A 23575-nucleotide genomic window follows, 5' to 3' on the forward strand; every position below is an offset into this window, starting at 1 on the left:
CGTTCGGTCCAAAATAAGGTAAATATGTAGTTGAGCGGTATTTGCGAGAAAAAAAATGTTAAAAATCTGAAAATACTTTTATTGTATGCTCTTTAAATTCCTCTTTTCATTTAAGCTGGCGGATATAAGAAATTCCAAATACTTTAGGAGATATCGAATTTTTTAATTTTCACAGTTGGGTGATATTTGTTAAATAAAATTTAAAAATTCCAAAAATACTTTTATTCTATGCTCTATACCTCAATTATTGAATTGTATTATATCAGTTAAGAATTTATTCTAAATGAATTATTTGTATTAATACTTGTATTTTAAATATATTTGATTAAGTGGGCCATGATATAACAAGACAACCATCTAAGGACTCTTAGCAGTAAAGTGCAAATATTCAAGCTCGACTTAAGTGTCAAAGATTCAAATAAAAATTCAGACTCGAATCAACTCGACTTGAATTTATGATCTACAAACTCGACTCGAATCGACTCGAACTAATTATTGTAAAATTCGACTCGACTTAAAAATTTGCAGGTTCGTACATCTCTAAAAATAATTTAAAAGCACAGTAGCTCAAACAATCTAATCTTAGAGGAATTGACAAGAGTGTCAAGTATAAATTGATGTATGTAAACTATAGACAAAAAAAATCATTGAACTATAAGAGGGCAAGGTAGAATGTCTGTACTGATTTAATGTGGAATCGACCTGTAAAAAAAATCAACCAAAGTCTCAAAAAAATGTAATATTTTAAGTCAAAAGTTTATAAAAGAAGTTTCATATTTACAAAAAAAAATACATATCTTAAATAAAAGTTATTGTACAAAATGATTAGGTCAACTGTGAAAAAAGTATCAATAATAACTGCACAGACAATGTTGCACATTTCCTATAATTTTATTTAGGCAGTGTACAAGCATTTAAGTAAAACATACTATACAAAGGAACCCTGTTTTAAATTATCTGCAAGCTTTATTATAACATGATCAAATGTTGCTGAAGAAAAGGATTGAACATAAAGTGAATAAATTTATTCCAGGGTTCTACTGAGCACACATTTCCAAGCACATTGTCATTCCTTGGGGGCCAGGTCCACTCACGACATCAGCAGCCCTCTCAAGGTGGCGTTGGGATTGGACAGGATCCGGTCCGTCGACTCCTCTTTAACTGTCGCCACCATGTGGCTGCGCGCAAACGCAATGTTGCGCTGAAGCGCCTCAAAATTCAGAGCTGGGTCTTTGTCTTCCATTACTTGCTCACCTGTCCTGCTGACCTTGAAACATAACACACGCATCTCTTAGCTTGTTCAGACTTAATTAACCTTTCCACAGGTCCTGATTAACATCTACTTACAGTATCAATCCACTTGTGTCGAGCATTCTTTCATTCCCAGTATATGTGATTTTTAAAGTGTGTTTGCTGTTTGTATCAGAAGCCTGAAAACAGTAAACATCTGGAGATGCTATAGCAGGAGTAGGGGTGAAGTCAGTTATACGCTGAAGAGGAACTGACAAGAATGCAATAGCCAATACGGAGGTGCGACACTTATGTCAAGTGGCCTGCCGAATGTATCTGCTGGCGGCAACATGTTGTCTTGCTCAGATAACATACGGCTAGGTTTCAAAAACTGTTACATGCTCGTCACAAAAGCGAGAGAAAACGTTAATCTGATTGCAGTACTACCTATATTTAAATCATAACACCATCAAAGACAGTATGGCATCTAAAAAATCATAGCACAAGATTATTTGGTGTTACCAGTTGCCTGGTAACTTTTTCCCTACGTTGGAAACCAGAATTTAAACCATGTTTTAGTAGCTGTTTTTGATTACTTTTTTAATAATTTTAGTAATGTTAATTTTTATTTCTGTAAATTTCATAGTCTGGTTAAAGTAATCTTTTTTCAATTTTTAAAATAATTTTGTTATTTCTCTGGTTGTAATTTGTGCTTCCCGAAGCACGCTTGCTAAATATTCTCACTTCGGTTGTTTTTGGAATGAGCCAAGTACGCCCGAAGATGTACAAGGGTAAATATTTACTTGGGCGGTATTTCCGAAAAAAAAAGTTAATAATCTGAAAATACCTTTATTTTATGCTCTTCAACTTCCTCTTTTCATTAAAATCGGCGGAGATTATAAATTCCAAATACTTTAGGAGATATCGAATTTTTAAATTTCTTCATATGTAGTTGAGCGGTATTTGCGAAAAAAAATGTTAAAAATCCGAAAATACCTTTATTATATGCTCTTCAAATTCCTCTTTTCATTAAAAGCGGCGGAGATTAGAAATTCCAAATACTTTAGGAGATATCGAATTTTTAAATTTCAGCACAAAACCAGCGCATTCCTGTGGCGTGCGTACACCATTGTTTCTTGTTTACGTACGAGTATCTATTTTTTTATTGGATAATGATGTCACGTGATTGTTCGTGATAGGCCAGAATTCAAATGAACTTATACGTGATTATTTAGTTCAATTATTGTTTAAAACGGTGTTTAATTACCGCCTCCAACTTAGGTGAGTTTTTAACGTTTCTAATTTTAAAGTCTTATTTGTTATTTTGATATTGTTGCGCAAGTAATAAGTAACAAAAAAATTTACGTGAGTTGTTACTGTACATCCTTTGTTACGGGTTTGTTAGGTAAGGTCAGTTACATTATAAATAATTTGAAAGTATTTATAATGTAACTGACCTGACCTAATCGACCATTTTAGTTTACTGTTCACCCTCTGTCCGGGTTTGTTTGGTCAGGTCAGTTACATTATAAATATTTTAAAACTAAATAGCCATTAAAATTAATTCAAAAAAAAAATTTTAATGTCGGATTAGTTTGAAAGTATTAATAATGTAACTGACCTGACCTAATCAACCATTTTATTAATTACGCATTCACGATTCACGTATTCACGAACACACTGCAAAATAACAAAAATGGCGCCGCTCGAATGGTTCCACAGGTCTTGTATTGCAAAATTAAAAAAATTCGATATCTCCTAAAGTATTTGGAATTTCTTATCTCCGCCGCTTTTAATGAAAAGAGGAAGTTGAAGAGCATATGATAAAGGTATTTTCGGATTTTTAACATTTATTTTCGCAAATACCGCTCAACTACATATGATGAAATTTAAAAATTCAATATCTCCTAAAGTATTTGGAATTTCTTACCTCTGCCACTTTTAATGAAAAGAGGAAGTTGAAGAGCATAAAATAAAGGTATTTTCGGATTTTTAACATTTTTTTTCGGAAATACCGCCCAAGTAAATATTTACCCGTACAAGAACAAGTGATCAGCGGCAGTGTGTGCTGCAGTGCAAACTATCGGCAGCCCAGGGACTTGTAATCTCACTGGCTACGAGAGCGCAGATCCGAGCGAGGAAATCACGCCATGAGTTACAAGGGATGCTTCTGGATGCCTGTGTCGTGAAGTAAAGTAAAGTAAAGTAAGGTTGACGACACACAAATAGATTTAAGTCGTTAGAAACGGAAAATATGCAAATTCAGAAGGACGGATTTTAGTGTAATGAAGCATGCTGTTGCTTTGAATGGGTCAGCTACAAGGTTTTACATGTGTAGATTGGTTCCAGAATTTTGCTAGTGAACAATTATGAATAAGTTGTCTTGCAAACAGAAATAGTTTGAGCGATTATATTAAATTATGTATTCCGCCTTTACGAACTGAGACAAAGTGGAAATCGTTAAATGGGCAGGCAGTGTGATTCTGGTTTTATGAAAATACTGTGTCCACAAATGGTTAATTTTAAGTCTACGAATCAATGTAACTATTAATTACGAATTATGCGTGAAAAAGATAGTTGGACAAGCGTGTTATTTATTGAGTTGAACTTTCATGATGAACAGAAAAGGCCTCTTGAACTTTGATGTAGGATTGTAGTATTTTAGATAATGTGTTAGATTACTATTTTTTTTTAACTATTTAGCCTATTAATGAAATAAGAGGTTTTATATTGACATCTCGTAAGTGTATTAACGTGAGATTTTCTTAACTTTATTGAGCAATTTTGAGGCAAAATTAAAGAATGCCACAAAAACATAACCGCAGAGGTTAATACCAGTACCAAGAATACTAACTGTGCTGAGGTTAGCTCTATCCGCTGGATCTATGTACCGCCCAGGTGTGTCATTGTGCAGAGAGCTTGGGACAACAGCCTACGTGATTATACGCAAATACGGCAAATTCTGTCCTGGTTTTAATTTTTTTACATCAAAATGTGCAATGATGTTGATAGACCTAAGGGTCTTCCTACAGGTGTCTACTACCATTAAAAAATAAAATTTAAGAGTCAACCACCATACAGGTATCATCAGTCTCTCTGAGAGCCTCAAATGTGTGGTTTTCAAGGTATCTATCATAAACATTAATTTTTCCCCACTCTATTTGGCCGTTGGTAATGACAGACCTTCCTACAGGTGTCTACTACCAATAAAAAATATAATTAGAGAAGCAACACCTGTGCAGGTTGCACCAGGGCCTCTGAGGATCTCCAATGTGTGGTTTCATGGCAACTTAAAAGGTAATTCAATATTTTCAATAATTACTTGATTCCATAATAAAGATTTCAAAGTAATACGAGGCTTTTAACCAACAACAAATATTTGTGGTTTTGGAATTCCCACAAATGGTCGAATTTTAAAAGAGAAAGCTGAAGAAACAGTGCATAACGTAAGTCGATTTTTTTTAATGTATCAACTGATCTTTACTATTTCCCTTTTAAGTAACTAACCTAGCAAAACATAAGCTAATCTAAAAACCTTTCACATCAGTTTTTATTTTCCTCATTTCTCAGGATCTGCTAATCTTAATATTGATCCACAACATTTTTGTGAACCTCAAAATACACCGAAATCCAATCAATTTAAAAAAAAAAAAAATAAAAAAATATATTTTTTTTTCAATTCTGAATTTATGAATTAGATTAAATAGGCTCATATTTACATAATTCACACTTTTTGTTGCTATGGTAACCAGGTATACGATATTTTACTTTGGTAAAATTACAAACACTTTTTCTGCTAATTTCCTCTGAAATCTAGAACCATTACTTATTTTTAATCATTTACTTTTTGAATCGCAGCATCTGTTTCATCACAGATACATACAGTAAATAAGCTGCCTCTGTGGTGCATTGTGGTAGATCGATTGTGACTATCAATTTATACGCCAGTGCAACTATTGTATTCAATTCTTTTAATGGCCATCGCAAAGGAGTGTCCGTGTTTTGTGTCGTACTCCATGGTTGTTGACATTTATTTATTTTTCTCGCTACAAGTACGTGTGATGAAACAAATACAAATAATAGGTAGTATGTTTTCAGTTCGAAATGCCACAGAAAGTCCGTGTTTTGAATCGTTCATGCAATTTATTCCGATACTGTTCTACGAGATAGTAGTGAAATAATTTTGAAAATTTGTTGCGTGTATAAAACACAGTGTAATGTTAGTGTTTTTGTTTATGCACCCCATTAAAACATTTAAAACTGGGTATTTATGTATATCGCACTCATGACTTAACCTTATCAGTCAATGTTGGTAAATGACAAACTCACAAGGTATGCTATGTCTAATATACATTACCAATTTAATATTATTTATTTTGAAGTGTTAGTATTGTACAGCTATGTGTACATTTAAGTGTAGTGGTATTGTGTGTACTCTCTGCTGTGCACATATAAATATAAATCATAACACAGTAGGATGAGTATTGATAGCCAGATAGAATTAAGACACGTGAATTATATTCTTGTAATATCAGTAAAATGTGGCAGGTTAAAAGTAATAACTGTAAACATGATAACTGGTACAGAATAATAGCAAAATAATGACTGAAAAGGGTGTAGTTCACAGGTTTTAAAGAGTGAAACACAATAACACATATAATAATAGTAATATTGAAATACTCGTTTACATAACTTATTTATTAGTCAAACACAGCTTAACATAACTTTACCGGAACCTCTAGCTAATAATCTGGAAATGCACATTAGGCACAATAAAAAAATACAAGATTTCTGTTTTAGTTTTTCCACTTTCACTGATAGGAATTGCACTAAATTTGTTATCAGTATGTGTTTCTTAAACCACTAATTTTATAAACAAGTATGTAGTAATTACTTGTGATTGTCCGACTAGTTAGGACTCAGGGTGACATGAGTCTCAAAATCCCCGGAATCTGGGGAGGAAAGTAAAATTAACTTGAAATTGATATGTGAGTAGGCGACATTACATCTTTTCTATAACATGTCATAAAACTGATAAATCAGTAGGAACCAATATTTTAAACACAGTCAATACGTAACAATTAATTTTATACTTTAGTTTTGCTCTCTGATGCACGTGGCATATTTAAATCATAGGACTACATAATTGTTTATTTTTGGTTACGAATAGGGATGGGCCAATCAAATACTCAAATCCTTAGCATTCAAAGGATTTGCTATTCGAGGGAAAACATCCCAAGAAAACTATTAGAGGAAATAAAGTAAATTCAATTCAATATTGATAACCTCGGAACCAGAAGTAAACTAAGTGGAATTTGTTTTCATACCTACACTGTTACCATTCTCCAAAATATTATACTTTTATTAACATGTAATTATATAAATAAAATTAAAATATGCAATGATTCTAGAAACTTAGTACATAAATAGTGTTTCAACACTATAGTTAATATTTTTCATTTTTTTGTACATTTTATTTTGGACTCTTTGGGACCTAGATTTGGATTTGAGGAGTATATTCAAAGTACTCTTTAGGATTCGTCTTTGAGATTAAAATTCAAAAAAATTGAGATTTGACCTATCACTATATTCAAGCCCATATATATATATATTTTTTTTAACTGTTTGTATGTATGTATGTATGTATGTGTGTATATATAATTATCAAACTAACAACATCTATTGATTATTTCTATACATTCATGTCTCCATAATAAAAATATCTAGCCAACAAAACAACTCCATCAAATTTTGTTGTTCAGATTCTATTACTGTTTTTTATCATTTCGACATTCATGCACGATGCAATATAACATATTTACCTGAATACAGGCCAATCTCACTCACAAACCCACCCCTACATGATGATGTCCTCCAAACGGAAGCACTTTCAACACTTTTTCTAAATCCTTTACTACCTCACATTATTCTCGCAGAACCTATTCTGACATGTTGAAGCACAGTTGTTCATTTTTTTGGCATAGTACATATATCACTTTGAGGTTGCAATTACTATCAGAATTAAAACCCTGTTATAATGTTTTCTTGCTTATAACATCATATTTTCTTTTTAAGTCTTGACATTTTCCCAATAATGACAACATTTTTATTTTCTTCATATAACATCTCATGAATGGTACATTTCCTGCTTATTACGTTTGCTTTCTAAAATAAAATAAATGCAAAAAAAAAATGTTTTAAAACACAAAAATATTCCAATACTTATCCCATCTGTGAAGTTTACCATGTTAAAAGGTTAATTTACACTTAAAATACATTTTTGCTAACAATCACTTTTACATCATAGATGTAGATTTTCCATGTACTACATGTTAGTGCTGGCTAAATCTGTGATTTTAATAATATGTTGAAGGTACAGAAGATTCGCAGTTATGTCTGTTCACACTTGACACCCTTGTCTTGAAATAAAAAAAATTCTTCTGTTCTTGCCATTCTAATGTTTTTTCAGGTATACGTTAAGCAGTTCTACAGTACATATTTTAGTTTTCTAAATATTCTGTGATGGCAAAAAAAAAGTTTTTTATATTGCTCTGTAAAGAGTTTAATTTATTTAATTCGTAGACTGTAGGAATGAAAAGTTACACATTTTCAAGTGCCAAATAAACTGGAAATAGGAATTCCCAACGTCGTCATCACGAGACACTTTTACAGAAATGGGGCAGTGTGTTTATAAAGATAAATAAAAGAGAAGCTGGAAGCATAATAAAGTTGAATTAATGTTGGCTTGCCTTGGTTAAGCAAATTCAAACATTTAGAGTACCCATAAGTGGTTTTAACATTAAATTTGTTTACATAGCTTGATTAATCCATTGGTAAAAATTTCAAACACTGACAAGTGCCAAAATTGATAATTCCTGCTTATTATGAATGCTTTTTTCCACATGATCCTTTGAAAAATGTTATAACAGGGGTCTATTGTAGTTTCTTTCTTGTTTAGGAACCCAGATGCAGATTGGCCACTCTTTTTTTATTCAAATATCCATAACATGTAAGTTATAGCAAATTTACCACAAAAAAAAGTATAATAATTCCAAATAGCCAAACATGTCTATCATACAATCAAAGTTTACATAACAATTAGAAAGGAAAATATTTTGAAGCGTAGATGTGCATACCAACATAAGAAATAATAATACGTAAATATAGTTACGAACGCGAGAGACCAGACCGCGATACCAGGCTCGGAGCTGGCTGGTGACCCTGCACAGCCACGTGGCCCGCTGAAGTAAGGCAAGCCACGCGCGCCTGGCCGGATCACAAGGGTCGTCGCTACCCCCTCCCCCCTCTGCACCTTCCTTGGCGCCATTCGGGAATTCCACGGGCCGCCGCGTGAGCAAGCGACTCCACCCTTCTCGGTTGGGCATCGGGTCGGCCTGGGATGATACGAAGGTTCAAGAAGGGCGCCACAGACTACTTAAGCAGTGATGCCAGCCTCCGCAAGAGTTTTTTTGGGGCGACAATCTCTCGCAACGGTGAGGACAGGTGAGTGCGGCGAGAGATCGGTGAGTTAGCAGACAGGTTTTTGACGAAAGAGTTCCACGAGGAGTGCGGCGAGAGTTCCGCAGGAGTGCGGCGCAGTGAGGAGTGTGGACTGTGGAACTTGCCAAACACTGAGTGACTTGAGAATAAACATTTTTAAGTGCGAGTAATTGGTGGTTAGGCATTTTTAAGTAATATTATTTATTAGTGATGTAAATATTAGTAATCAATAAAACTGTAATAAAACCTAATTGGGCTATCCCTTATGAACCCAGTTCTCCTCACATTATAAACCGTAACAATATTTATAAAAATTATGAAAACTTGTGTTTCACCTTGCTTGTTTGTCAGAATTTTAGACCGTTGGAAGCAAGTGAACATACACTAATTAAATCGCCATATTCTTTTCTGCATATGTTGGTAATGCTGCAAACAAATATAATGTTCACTTTTTTCTCCGTCAATAGAAAAAATATATATTGCATACGGAAATTGATTGTACTGAAATAAATTAAATAAATTGACTCGAGACACATGGTCATTCAGAAAAAGAAATTATAACGCTGTATTACGGATGGTCAAGTATAGTTAAAATATTTTGCTTTTTATGTTAGGTCTATTAGGGTTTTTCTTTGTGCATGATTCCAAGCTGAACTATGTTTCGTGAGCAGTTTTTAAGAATAAAAACCTCTGCCTCTACTCGGGTTGATACAATACTTTTCAGTATCTTGTTGTCAATTGCACCCCCCCCCCCCTCCATCTTTATCAACTTAAAATAAATTTTAAAGTTCTACAACCCAGCAATAACAAAAGAAAACATTGCAATATCTCCATTAAATTTACAAAATATGTTGCAAAATCTTTTCCCACAATTTATGGTTTCTCCCTAATAACACGTGTATTCAATTTTTAATGATTTCTCAATGCTTTCATTCCAGCCAAACAGAATTCATTTGCCAATATTGTCCATTAAATTTGACCTTTTTTTAAAAAAATCTGTGGGTAACTTCAGTTTAGTAAAGAATAGTTGCATCACCATCAGAAAAATGCATCCCAATCCAGAGGTTGATAACTCTTAAAATAAATGTATTGGCCACTTACATAGTAAACTATTGGGAAATGAATACATCACATAATATAAAATACACGATAAAAAATGCACAGCTGTATACAACCACCAAAGTAAATATGCATGCTCACATACCAAAGAGCTGCACTTGCATTCGATGCAGTTAAATTTTTATTAGGGATGGGCCGGTCAAATCCTCGAATCCCACCGAATCTCTAGTATTCAAATGATTTGAGGAAAAAGATATGAAGAAAAATATTGGAGTACAGCCAAACCTCAAGGGAACATCATTTTGTCACTTTGCAACAACGAGGTTTGTACTAACCATACTATTGCAAAATTTAATCACAATATTTGTATAGTTACTAAAACAAATTAAAATAATTTTTTTAATTTTTTTTCCTAGTTTAGTATATGCATAACACTACAATATGCTACAAAAAAACTGACACACTTTGTATTATACAGCACAATATGTACTTTTTTATGAATTGTAAAATGCAATTTTAGGATAGCTTCACCTGTAACATAAAAAAAATATGTTGTACTATACTACTTTTTAAAGGATTGGAGACAAATGGATAAAGCAAAGGTTTAGAAATTACCTACGGACAGAATATTTTTTATATATATATAACAATTAGAAATTACCTACGGGCAGAAATATTACCATAATTTTTGAAGAATAAAATTTCTAAACTTTTTCCCCAACCTAAACAGAACCAGATTATTTTAGTTGAAACTTCTCATATAATTTCTAATTGTTATATATAAAACATTATTCTGGGATTCTGGGATATTCATGTTAATCATCTTTTACTTCATGCAATTGTTTAATGAAAAAAAAAAAACTTTTAATTACATAAAAATCATACTTTTGTATTAAACAAATTATGTAGTACTATAACTCCTATGTTATTTTTAGGGACTGTAAAAACACTTTATTAATGAGGTTTCACTGTAAATGCAGTAAATTAAAAAGTTCAACAAACTTTTAAGTTTAATAGTCTTATTTATGTTTATCTTATTACTCAATCTCTTACTATTCCTCAAAATATTATACTTTTATTTTAATGTAATTGTATTACGTAAATGAAATTACAACACATGATGTACAGATTTTGAAAACTTAGCTCATGAAAACAATAAAGATGTAAAGTTGCAATAATTAGGGACCCGAAAATATGGTGAAGCATGAAATTGGCAGAAAATATTTAACTTCAATTTTTTTTTTATTATTAGTGAAATATCTCTACATTTTTGAGGAAACACGAAGTTTGGTGCCAAACACAGCTATTTCTTCGAGTAGATTAACACCATTTCTGGAAACGTCACGCAAACACATGAAAAAAATTTCAATAGCAAAGTATTTCAATATATCTCAAATGAAATATTTTTTCTTAGGCGCTCATCAATATGTTGCTCTTTGTGCTGTTTGTATGACACAAATTTATACATCTTGTATCTTCATGTCTTTCAGTGTTTAGAGAAAATGCAGGATGGCTTTGTTTACAGGAGTAGCTGCTACTGACTTTATATTTGTACCTAGTTTTACATGACTTTTCTTTTATCACTTGAAATGACACAAAGTTTCATTTTTCAGGTGGAGAAACACTTTGTTTCCTGGTAAACACCCAAATTAATATGAAAAAAATTATATGGTTATAACCTATTTTCTCATTTCTATACACTTATTGTTTTTGAAATTTTGTTGGTTAGGCCAAGATATAGTTATTAATAGTATATTAAAATAAATTAAAATGTGTTTAACACACGTTTAGCCCCGTCCCTTTATTTTAATTAACTTTAGTTATTACAACAGCTATAAATTTAGTTCTGCCCTGTTTATGCCGAATGATGAAGAATTGGTGTACTGCTTTATTTAGTACCAACCATGTGTCTAAAAAATTCAACAGTAAGTTATTTTAGTTTTTGGTTGCAATCATGAAAGTTGCACAGATGATTTTAAGTATTTTTTTTTTTAAGAGTTTCTGCAACTCAAAACTTTTTACAAAAAAAACCAACATCCGTAATTTCTGGGCGGAAAAACCCTTGAAAAGGTTTTTTCTTAGTTTCCTTGCATGTTTTACAATAATTTTGTATAAAGGCATTGTGATACAAGTAATTTTCCATTTTATCAGATGGTTAAGTTAATTACACATTATAAATATATTAGAGTAATTCTGTGAAATGAGTTGGTTGGTATAGGTTAGCTACATTAAAAATAATGCAAAATCATTAAGAATTACCAATTACAAATGAATCAAACAACCACACCAACTAACAAATGCTATAAAGAAGCATTTGATGAAGTTAACAGTTTTCTTATTTCTTGTGCATTATTACATTTTTTACCCTTGAGACCTAGATTTGGATTCGAGGCACTCTTTGAGTTTTAGATTTGAGATTTGGATTCAAGAAAATTAGGATTCAACCCATCACTAATGTTTATTTAACTTAAAATGTACGTAAGATATAACAAACTGTATTTACCCGCATAAGGATCACAGATTTTATGCCAATTTTTTGTTTAATAAAATGTACCCATATGCGAAAATTACCATTTTCGGTAATAGAAAATTAACATTTCACTGTTGTGGTTGACTATATGGTTAAATAACTAGCCTGTGTTCGTTTTAATAAATATATCACGAGTAAACATTAATTGTTTAGTTAAAATATCTCAGCAGTGAGTTAAAACGTGTCTGCCGCCTGCCGAGCGGCTACCCGGCCGGCACCGGTTAGAAACGAGGCTGTCTGCCACCAGGCTCAGGTGCTCGGCAAGAGGGGAATCTAAAAATAAACCAGACACAGAGAAAATAGAGGGGAAGGGAGTGCGTGTGGCAATGCAGCAGTGTTAATATTCTCCCTCCCTCTCTCGCCGTTGTGAACTGACACGGTACACAATTATCACATGTATCTCGGAAGGTTTTTGTAATGCAACTGTGTCCAAACATTGTTTTTGCGTGAAATTTCCTAGCTTTCTACTGCAACATTTCATTCATCACAAAACTGCTGTAAAGGGCATCATGCTTGTTTTTATTGAAAAAACTTACAAAAAATTGACAAGGAAATAGCCTGCAATCTTTTCTCTCTTGGAGAAGACAGGAAGGAAAACATGGGTATAAAAAATAGCATTCTTTTCCTTTTTATTTTTTGTTGTATAGTGCTATGGAGAAGGGGGAGGGAGGACAAAGAGCCATTAAGGATGAAGGGGGGAAAGACAAAAGACATCAATGCAGTTTCTTACACAGCAATAAACTGAGACACCATAAAGACTTGTATTCAACTGGTGACATATGGTGTCACTCATATTCGAGGGAGACTCTTACAGTTAAAATGTTAGATTTTTTTGCCCAAAATTAAGGGTGCGACCCTTACAAAGGGGAGACCCTTCAGCTGGTAAACACGGTACTTCCAGTATGTACTGTATACACACAAATTGTATGGTAGACATGTTGCGCAGAAAGGGATTTTACATGTTAGTTTTTTGAGATTTATAATTATCTACATATTATTTTTGATTCTGTCAAGAAATGTGGCACATCTGCATTTCATGTTCCAAAACAAGAAAGAAACTCATCTGATATTAATTACAACCTCAAAGTCAAATAGACAAACAGTGCAGCAGCACACCAATATAGGTTCTGCGAAAATAATGTACGGTGGCAAAGGATGTATAAAAACGAGCAGCTGTATAAAAACGAGCGGGTGATAGTGATTCTGACGTAGATATTTTTTTCGTTGGAGGGGCCATCCAAAATTAGGGGTCGGCCTCTTTTCAGAAGAAGAGAGAGCCCACCTCGAACTTGCTCCACTTGTAGGCGGAGCACTTCCTGGTGCCCGGAGAGCTCTGAATGAGGTTCAGTATGGTGGGATGGGAGAAGCCGAAGAACTCGGGGCCCTTGCCACGGGCCATCGCCACCTCCACCCCCACCGCCATGTTGATGTGCTGCAGCAGCAGCGAGTGGCAGTCGCTGGCCGAGGCCCCCACCAGCGGCACATCCAGGTCGCTGTCCGCCACTATCTCGAACCTGCACCGTCCAGTCCTCAGTACAGCTGCTTCTCAGTCGGCACTTATATGACATTCCTGCCTATAACTATTTTTAATACTGATAACGATTGTCAGTCTGAGACAGAGTGTAAACAATTTTCGCAAAGAGGTTAAGGTACAAATGTGAATAAACAAACAGTTTTTTTTTTGAATATACAACTACTAAACACTATGTCATTTCCCTACATGTAAATGATTTTATTTTCTGCTGGCTCTTTGGATGATACTATTGCAAGCAAGAAAAATATCTGAAATTTTCATGCGCTTAGTTCATAAGATCCCAAATCAACTAATCGATACACAAGAGAATAATGGTATGAGTATGTTTGAATTTAAAAATTTTAAATTTTAAAATCTAAAGCACAAGGATCAAGGAGAATTTAGCAAGAGCTTGTTGCAAATTCAGACTCAGCCTGGAAACTTTAGTCTATTTGGTTTGGACTCATATCTCATGTATCACTAGTGAGGAAAAAAACTTGGCCCACTTAGAAACAGTATTTGCTTATTGATTTTCCAATGTCAATGATTATTCCTAAAACTATCTTTTTTTTTACATTTAATTGAAATATATAAATACATATACTGAAAACTGTCCAACAGAAGGGTTGCGGTATGTGAGTCTAACAAAGGCTGCAGAAGTACATCACAAAATGTATCTATCAAAAAGTATTTAATTAACAATTATATTTTTTTAAATAATAATTTATTGAATAATTATTATGATATTTGAATTTTACATGCACCAATTAATAAAAAAAGGGAGAATTTCTATTAAATTCATTTTTATTTTTCTGCATTGAAAAAAATACCCATTTAAAACCTAAACTAAATATATATGTACTGAATGAGTATAATTTGGTAAACCCTTTAATTCAAGCACACATTGTGACAGCATACATTCAACTGCAGGTGACTGGTAATCCAGCCGTCCCGGGGCACAGCAGCACAATGTAGCAGTGTCCAGTGGCTGCAGCAGACTTGCATGTGTGACAGCTCTCATTTGAAACAATGTCATAGCATCCCAAGTAACTGAGTTGATTTTAACGCAGTGGCAGACACGCATTAGGTGTCACCGGCCTTAGCTAGCTATCTACATTCCTTTGGAAAGAATGTACATCACTGTCTGAAATCGCATGAAGGAAACAAATGTGCCCTAGTATGTTCCCTTCGGCCAAGGGGTTGTATTATGTACCCTTCTCGATTCCTAAACAACTTTTCCCCGCATATGTGTGTGTGTGTGTGTGTGCGCGCGCGATGTATATATATATATATAATATAATATAATATATAAAACTTTTTTAACAAGATTTAGCATGGTCTTAAAGCACACACAAAAATAAGGCAACCAAGCATATTGTAATAAATAGAAATGTAATACCTAGTTTTTTCTAGGGACTGATAAAGAATGTGAATAAACAAAAAAATAATTTTTTCCCCAGCATATACATGCAACTACTTAACACTATGTCATCTTCCAGCATAGCATAGTGGTATTACAGCAGATTGTTACCTGTTAACAATTTTTTTTTTCCGTGGATCTTTGGAGATACTATTGCAAGAAAGGAAAAATATGCAAACTTTAGTATTCTGCAAATAGTTTTATTTTATTTCATTCCAATTGAATTTCGAAAAAATATCACAATATTCACGAATATTAAATATTTTTCAAATCAAATTATAACATAAAATGAAATTTTTTATTCACACTTCACAGGAGTCTAAGAAAAATTGATCCAAAATAGAGTAAAATAAAAAGGAGCGAAACATACATGGAGCCATAATAAAGAGTTTAAAATAAAAGAAATTTAAAAAACCTGACAATGCATTTTCTTGAACCAGTAAATTTTAAGTCTGAATGTAGTTTTTTTATCTTATTATATACATAACATGAGTTTTATTCATAATTTTACATAATAATCATTGATAATTTGTTAAATATAAAAACAATATGTGTGAATAATGTTGCAGAAAACAAATCTAAATTTCTCAAAAAATCATCTTAGTTTAAAAAATATGTATATTCCATTTGAACTGTCAGATTGAAAATCAAATTATTCGAGATATTTAGTATTTTTTAAAATACTCACAGATCCCTAATGAACTATATTCATAATATCTCATATCAACTAATCAAAACACATGAGAATAAAGATTTGAGGGTTTTTAAACTTAAAAATAAAAACTCAAATTTCAAATGTACAAGGGGGTCATTATTCATAAAGGTATCATGGAGAATTGAAAAAGAGCTTTTTGCTAATTTGGACTCAAACTTGAAACTTTAGTCTATTTGATTTTGTCTCATGTATATATGTGTATTGATACCGTGAAGAAAAAAAAATAGTTTATGACCATGATTAGGGATGGTGATTTTTCGTTTTCGCAAAATAGATGCGAAAATATGCTAAATTATATTTCTTCCGCTATAAAATGTGAAATCTAGACTATTCCGAGATAAATGCGAAATCAAGGTAAAAAACTTAGATTCGTCTTCACTCTACACAATTTATTTACCTATTGTATTTCGTTTCAGTTCAGTATCAAAAGAAACCATCATTTTATGGTGTATTCAGCACAAGTATCTTATTGTCATGTCATTCACAACACTATTCGTAAATATTGAATGAAAAATGGCCATCCGTGCCTCGCAATTGTAAACAAAGCAAAGAACAACTAGCTGGAAGAGTGTCCGTCATCTTGCAGAGTACAAGTTTTTAGGCCACCATATTGCGACATCTCTGCTTCGCCGCGCCCATTTTCTGTCTGTGTTTCATGTGGAAGCCGCATTCTTGTGTAGTCTGTGGAAGGTGGTGTGTTTACAAATACGTGCATACTGGTGATTGTGTTGTATACTGTTATTTCTCGTGGTAAAAATGGGACAAAACGTAATTTACATTCGCGATCGCATAAATGAATACAAAAATGAACAGTTCTACGAAAGTGATACGAATATTTTAATGTGCAATTTATGTAATCGCCGTCTGGAGTGGAAAAAAAAAAAAAGTACTTGAAAAGCACATTAAATCTGAGGGACGTCAGGCTGCAAAAAAAAGATTCACCGAGAAATCGGATGAAGAAAAAAAGTCGGTAAAACGGCAAGCAACGGTTTCTGGCATGATCGAAAACCAAAAGAAGGTGAAAATTGAAAAAACGAGTTTCAATAACATTATTTGTGCACTCTACATCAACTATGGCCATGAACACGGCTAAAAAATATTTATTGTAATTTTAAGTATTCAATTTATTGCACTCATAAGTGCTAAAAAGTTGTTTGGAAACCTGCCGAGATAGGCTATCTTTGTAGTTGTGTTAGGTCTTTATTTCTGTGGTTGTTAATAATTAATATGTGTATTATTTAATGCTTTTTAAAAATATACTTTTCTTCAGTAATGTAAAATGAGAGAATTGGCTAAATCTTGTTTTTAAAAATGCTACAAAATGCTAAATTTCAAATTCAAAATGCTAAATGTTATTATTTTAAATGCTATAAATCACCATCTCTAACCATGATCAATAAAAACAAAAACCTGGGAACTAGTAAATCACCTTTTTTTGCCATATTATCGTCCTTTTAAAGCTTTTAATGTCTAATTGTTGGAATATTTATAATAATAATTTAATGTTGAGGCTGCAGGTTATTTTCCTAATAATTTTCTAATTACAAAATTTAAAGTAAATTTTTCATTAACCATAATACCGTGGATTCTCTTTATAAAGTATTTGATGGGACCAATAAATTGGACACTACCTTATAGAAGTGTACTTTATGGAGAGGTTTTGCCAAATTGCAATATTATAACTTTCAGATTCTAAAGATATCAACCACTAATACAGTGAGTATATTGATATGGAAACAATTTTAAAACAAGTGAAATAAATCAATGAATTAGTAAATATAAAAAATTAAGAAAATATGTAAAAGTTTAAGTAACAACACCTTTTTCTTTACATTTAGTTTTCCTGCATTTTTAAATATTTTTACTCAGTAAACTGAGTACCAATGATTTAGTTGGCAGGTTGGCACAATAAAAAGGTTTTACAATGTATCATAACGTACAGGCAAAAAGCCTTAAAGTGTTCACAATTTTCTGATTTGGTAAATGCAGTGTTCGACTGGTTCGCCCAGCACAGAGCACAATATACGTACCAATGGGTCTATGATATTACAGAAGGCTGACTTTTTTTACTTGAGAATGGGTTTAAACTTCAAGGCCTCCAAAATGTGGCTGGATAGATTCAAGAGTGGCCATAAAATATGTGCTCATAAAATCCACTGCGAAAGTAATTGTGTTCCCGAGGGCTCAGTGGAAAACTGTTTGCAGACACTGCACAGCACACTGGGGCGCTACCAACCACAAGATGTGTACAAAGCAGACGAAATGGCAATGTTTTTAACTTGCTTCAGAGCAGACACTCGATGTGAAGAGCACACATGTGCTGTCCTCCTCTGCTGCTAAAATGGAATCGGGAAACTCTGCTCATCTTGTTCATTGACAACTTCCCCGCCCATCCAAAGATTGAGGACCTGATCAATGTAATGTGTGTTTTCCTCCCGCCAAACACCACCAGCGTCCATCAGCCCTTGGACCAGGGCATGACCAGGGCATTAAAGGCAAAGTTCACCCACAGGCGCATGGCTAGTGTCATAATGATTTGGATCTGAGGCGGGCACTGAAGAAATGGGATGTGTTCAAAGCCATGCAAGAAATAAGAACTACTTGGGACAAAATCTAACCAGTTATCATCCATAACCGTTTTCGTCACACCAAATTCATCGTCGACACAGCCCTATTGCATCAGAAGCTGAAGATGACGTCGACGACTCATGTGCTTGTTCACTCCACTATGTACTTGTTCCTCTCGATTCTGGTAATCAATGTGCATTCGTAAACAATTTTAATGGCGAGCATTTAAGGATTAACTTACAAAGCTGATAAGGGGAAGCATGTAGAAAAGCAAGGCAGGAAAGGTCCTGGGCAAGTCTTGACCAATCAGTAGTACATCTGTTGCTTTTTTCACCCCTACTTTATCTCTCCTGTTAAGAATGGATATTGACATGTCCTTGGGTGTAGTTAATACAAGAGGGGAGAAGAAAAGTACTAGTGGAGGCAAAATAATAAGCTGTAAAAGGAGGCCGAATACGTGGTTCACTTGTTTATTTTACATGAAAAATGTCTAAAACATGTAGGCCTATAAAAAATACGAGTTATTATTAGTATTAACATTCCACATGCTGTCCACAACTAGAAGAAGTCACCATTCACATGATCGCAGGAATAACAGTGTGAATGAAAAGCAGGCACAATTACAACACTTGATACGCTGTAATGTACAGTAGATATTTTTAATGCTACCTAAGGGAGACACGGTAGCCTAACAAGTTGGAGCATCCAAGACTGGCCACAGGACAGATGAGGGCGGGAGGCGAGCAAGCGGTAGACTGGCTGAGCGACGGTGGGACGGGGGGATACCGCATTACATGTTCACATGCTGCAGCCAGAGGTTATTTTTTCATTGCATTACGTAATACTATTTAATATTTAATGGTATTTCATTTATTAAAACCAAATACACACAATACCAGATATATTTGGGTCAAAAAGTAAAAAACAATACCTATTTTTCTTCGGGTGGAGGTTCAAATGAGCCACCCACCGATTTAATGAAGGTCGAGATTTTATGAATGCAATAGTTAAAATTTGAGGACTATTAAAAAAACTTGGATAAATTGTTTTAATGTACGTATTACCACAGTAATATGAGTATAGACGACATAATCCCTACGTTTAATGATATGCTCTTTGATTAATGCATGCAATTAGAAGGGCCAACATTTTTATACATTATATTGAATTTTATGTACATGAGAATGAAGTTAAAGAGAGAATTCACAGTATTTAAGTATTAAAATATGATACATGAATTCATAATTCCAGGAGCATATAGCTGTTGCATATTTTTGTGACATTGTCAATTGGGCATACAGTAGAACCCCGATTATCCGCGACTCGATTATCCGATTCGCGGATTAACCGCGATTTATGTCCATCAAGTCCAATTTTTTAGTTACATATAACCAATGATTCAAAATGTATGTAAATGTTAAAATACTTTGCAAAATGTATGTTGGTCAAAGTACTTTGACTCAGTTATGTTTATATACACAGAAAGTTTAAAAAAAAATACTAGTACATACATACGTATGTACATAATATTTTTGTGTTCCATGTTACGTGAACAGATTATACACTGGTGCGCGATTCCACGTCCGCATGACCGGACTGTACACTCCCGCGCGCAGCACGGCGCCGTGCCACAGAGATTACCCGGCGCATGGAGACAGTCCATTCCATTAGTGTACGTTGTTGAAGCGTGAAGGTGGTGATAATTTTATGTATTGTAACAGTGATCTGCATTCCGACGGATTATACCGTTGTGTTGTGCGGAAGTGTTGAGCGCAACATTTCATCATGTCATCAAATGAACAGAAAAGAAAGCGAGTGGTACTGTCCATCGACAGCAAAACAAAAATTATAGAAAGATTTCAGAGTGGAGAAACGATTGCAAACTTGCGACTGAGTTTAATGTCGGTAACACAACAGTGCGCGACATCATAAAAAATCGCGAAAAAATCCTTCAGTTTGCTTCACAGGCTAACACTTCAAGTGGATTAAATAAACGCAAGACGATGAACGAATCCACATTTAGCAGCTTGGACACTTGTTTGAATGGTTTCAACAGAAAAGGTCGGAGGGTGTAGCATTAAGTGGCGTAATTTTATCACAGCAGACGTAATTTTTTTAAAAAAACTAGGCTTGACAGAAGAACCATTTTCCTGTTATATTACTTCTCCGTTATTTTATGAGCACCGACTGTACGGAAGTGTGTGTGTTGCAACTAGTGCTTGGCACGCAAGATAAATTCAGCCTATCACTTGCTGACGCGGCACAGTGATACGACGGTGTTTGTTTATTTCAAAACTCAGCTAAGAGTGAACGGAGAATAGATATAACGACCCCTCACGGTTCCCGAGATTAGGGTCGTTATAGAGAGGTGGTCGTTATAAGATTTCCGACCCATCTGCAACACTTAAGTCATAATAGGCCGTTTTTGCACTAATTCCACGTTCAGCAAACTAAAAATAAAAAATCTAACATTTTAAATTCATATAAATAAAGGGGGATAAAAACACCGTGAATTATACGAGACAGAGACACCGTTTCAAAACCATCAAATCAAGTCTCAATGCACTGGTATGAAAAATCTTATCTCGAAAAGAATTTTGAAGGCAGTCGTTCTGTAAAACAATAACCAGCCCGATGGTGTTACTGACAACAGAGCAATGAGCGAAGTGTGGCAGCGTCGCTTACGGGCGATGAAAAGAATGTGTGACCTTGGCAGCTATCAGCTGTCTTGGGCCCTCGGACTGGCGGGCGGCTAGTCACACACCTCGGTGCATCAACGACTCGCGTGCCCACGTCTCCGCACACGAAAGACTTAAAAACCACTGCTGCCCAGCACTAAGCAGTCCGCTTCTATGTCAACAACGCACACACACACACAAAGCATGTGTATATATGTAATCTCCGAATGTCCACAGATGGCTGTCTGTGGGCTAATGACCTTTGAGGCAAGCATGACTCGGTTAACCGCGATTTTCGATTATCCGACTCACTCGTCCCCTTCATTAACACGGATAATCGGGGTTCTACTGTATATTGTTTTGACACAGGCTATGTTATTTCCAACCAATAACAAAATAAAAGCACCTCAATGGTCTAAAAACAGTCAAATCACTCAAGATATTAGAAATATATGTTGGAAGTTTAGTTTGATTGTTAATTCCTGTTAGCATATTAACCATTATATTACGTAAAAGTCAGTTATAACGTAAATTTATAACGGCGCCAAAAGTTTATGTTATAGCGAATTTTCGTTATAGCAAAACTTTTAAAAAAAATCTTATTTTTGTAGCATTTTAAAAATATATTATAATTCTCGCTTGTTTTTACTATGGAAATTCACAACAAAAGTAAAGGAAATATACATAAAACTTACTAAAATAACATTTTTAAGCTATATCAGCACTTGCCAACTGCGAAATATGAGACCACGTGGCCGTGATAAGGCCGTCACGCACATCGTGGCTAAGCGCACAGCTGTTTGTTTACATGGAGACTGGCGGGCGGGGTCACGCAAGGTCATGCCGGCCGCTTCCTATCGCTTTGACCGCAGCTGGTTTGCTGGAGACACGTGCGCTAAGCTGATGATATCGGGTGCAATTTTTCCGACAATTGGTCAGTAACACAAAAATAATCACTCGTACAGACCCTTGGAAAATAACACAAAATTAAAAATCACTTTTTAAAAAATGAATCAATTTTCGTTTGCCTTGATTTCACTAGACTTTTCGACAAAATAAACGACTGGACCTCTTGGAAGTTCATCAAATCTTTCGTCGAAATATTTGTATGCTGATAAAAATGACTGATTGTGTCAAGTGCCTCCATCATTGACGTTTTCGACGGAACAGATACGTCACTTGGTTCGTCGTCATTATTGTCATAATCTTCAGACGCCGCTTCGTTTTGATTAGAAGAGACGAGCACGGCAAGTTCCGTGTTCGTGAACTCCCTGCACACGTCAACATTATCATCAGCCGTGGCAAATTCGTGGAACGTTAATGGCACATAGCAATGGTAGGCCAAACACCAATGCGAGTGTGAGACGAGTTATGCTCATTTACGGGCTACAGTCGGGGTGATTCTAAATAAGTAATGCTCGCAGCGGGGCCACTTGCTTTCGTCGCCGCAAGGCAAGCTATGCTCGCTGTGGAGCCCCACCTTGTGCGGTGTTGCCAAGATGGCCACATCATGCGCGTTGTTTCATTTGCCGGACGCGTGGAATTGTGCGAAGCTGTTTCTCATTTATTAAGGAAATTGTAGATGTTTTCTCATTGTTTTAGAGCAAAGTTACAGGTGTGAAATCTATTGGTATAGCGAAAATGAGCCCACGCTGCATTCGTTATTTCCGCAATTTTTATCCTACGCAGCAGATGAAAAACTGACAGTGCCGATGGAAATTATCGTTATAGCGGACTTTACGTTATAGACCGTATTCGTTACAACGGACTTTCACTGTATTTTAAAAATGTGGCAACCAAACACCAAAAAAAATGTATTTTTGAGTCAATGCTCCGTCTTAGTAAAGCTGTTAAATACTATCACACAAGGGAGACTATGCCAAAGTCAAGGTCTCACCTCCTTCAGAGCTAGCCAACCCTGGTTAGACTGACATTTTGGCATGTATTGTTGCAGCCAACTTCAAGTTGTCCATCGCCCTTGAAGATGGCTGCAACAAGGCGTGCCAAAATGTCAAGCAAACTAAAGTTGTTTGAACTTTATCAATGATGTATTTAATGCTTAAGGCCCTGTCACACTGTCAAATATTTGTACCCAATACCTATATTTGACAAAGAGCTGAAGAGGAACTATTGGATGGAAAATGGCTTCCAATTTTCTCCATCAAATAAATTTGAACAGATAACCTCAAATATATTTTAGATTATGTCACACTATCAAAATTTATTTTTGGTCTGAGCTATCACAAAAATTTTTGTTTTCCTCAATTTTGAAATTAAATAATGTATCACAGTGCTGAACAAAATTTTTAACTGTTACTATATTTTTTTTGCATTTTTAAATATTCTGAACACGTATAAATTT

General features: G+C 34.5%; 1 protein-coding gene across 3 annotated transcripts in view; it reads right to left on the reverse strand.

The window, feature by feature from the left end:
* Positions 1-867: 867 nt before the first annotated feature.
* Positions 868-23575, reverse strand: part of LOC134531204 (transforming growth factor beta regulator 1) — a 43813-nt gene continuing 21105 nt past the window's right edge. For all 3 annotated transcript variants that reach the window (XM_063366859.1, XM_063366860.1, XM_063366861.1), the window contains 2 exons: positions 13602-13833; positions 868-1267 (listed from right to left, as the gene is read on the reverse strand). In XM_063366859.1, coding sequence (XP_063222929.1) covers positions 1091-1267; positions 13602-13833 — 409 coding nt within the window. In that variant the 3' untranslated portion in view covers positions 868-1090. The remainder of the gene's footprint in view (positions 1268-13601; positions 13834-23575) is intronic.

This window comes from Bacillus rossius, chromosome 3 (genome assembly GCF_032445375.1).
Source record: "Bacillus rossius redtenbacheri isolate Brsri chromosome 3, Brsri_v3, whole genome shotgun sequence".
NCBI lineage: Eukaryota > Metazoa > Arthropoda > Insecta > Phasmatodea > Bacillidae > Bacillus > Bacillus rossius.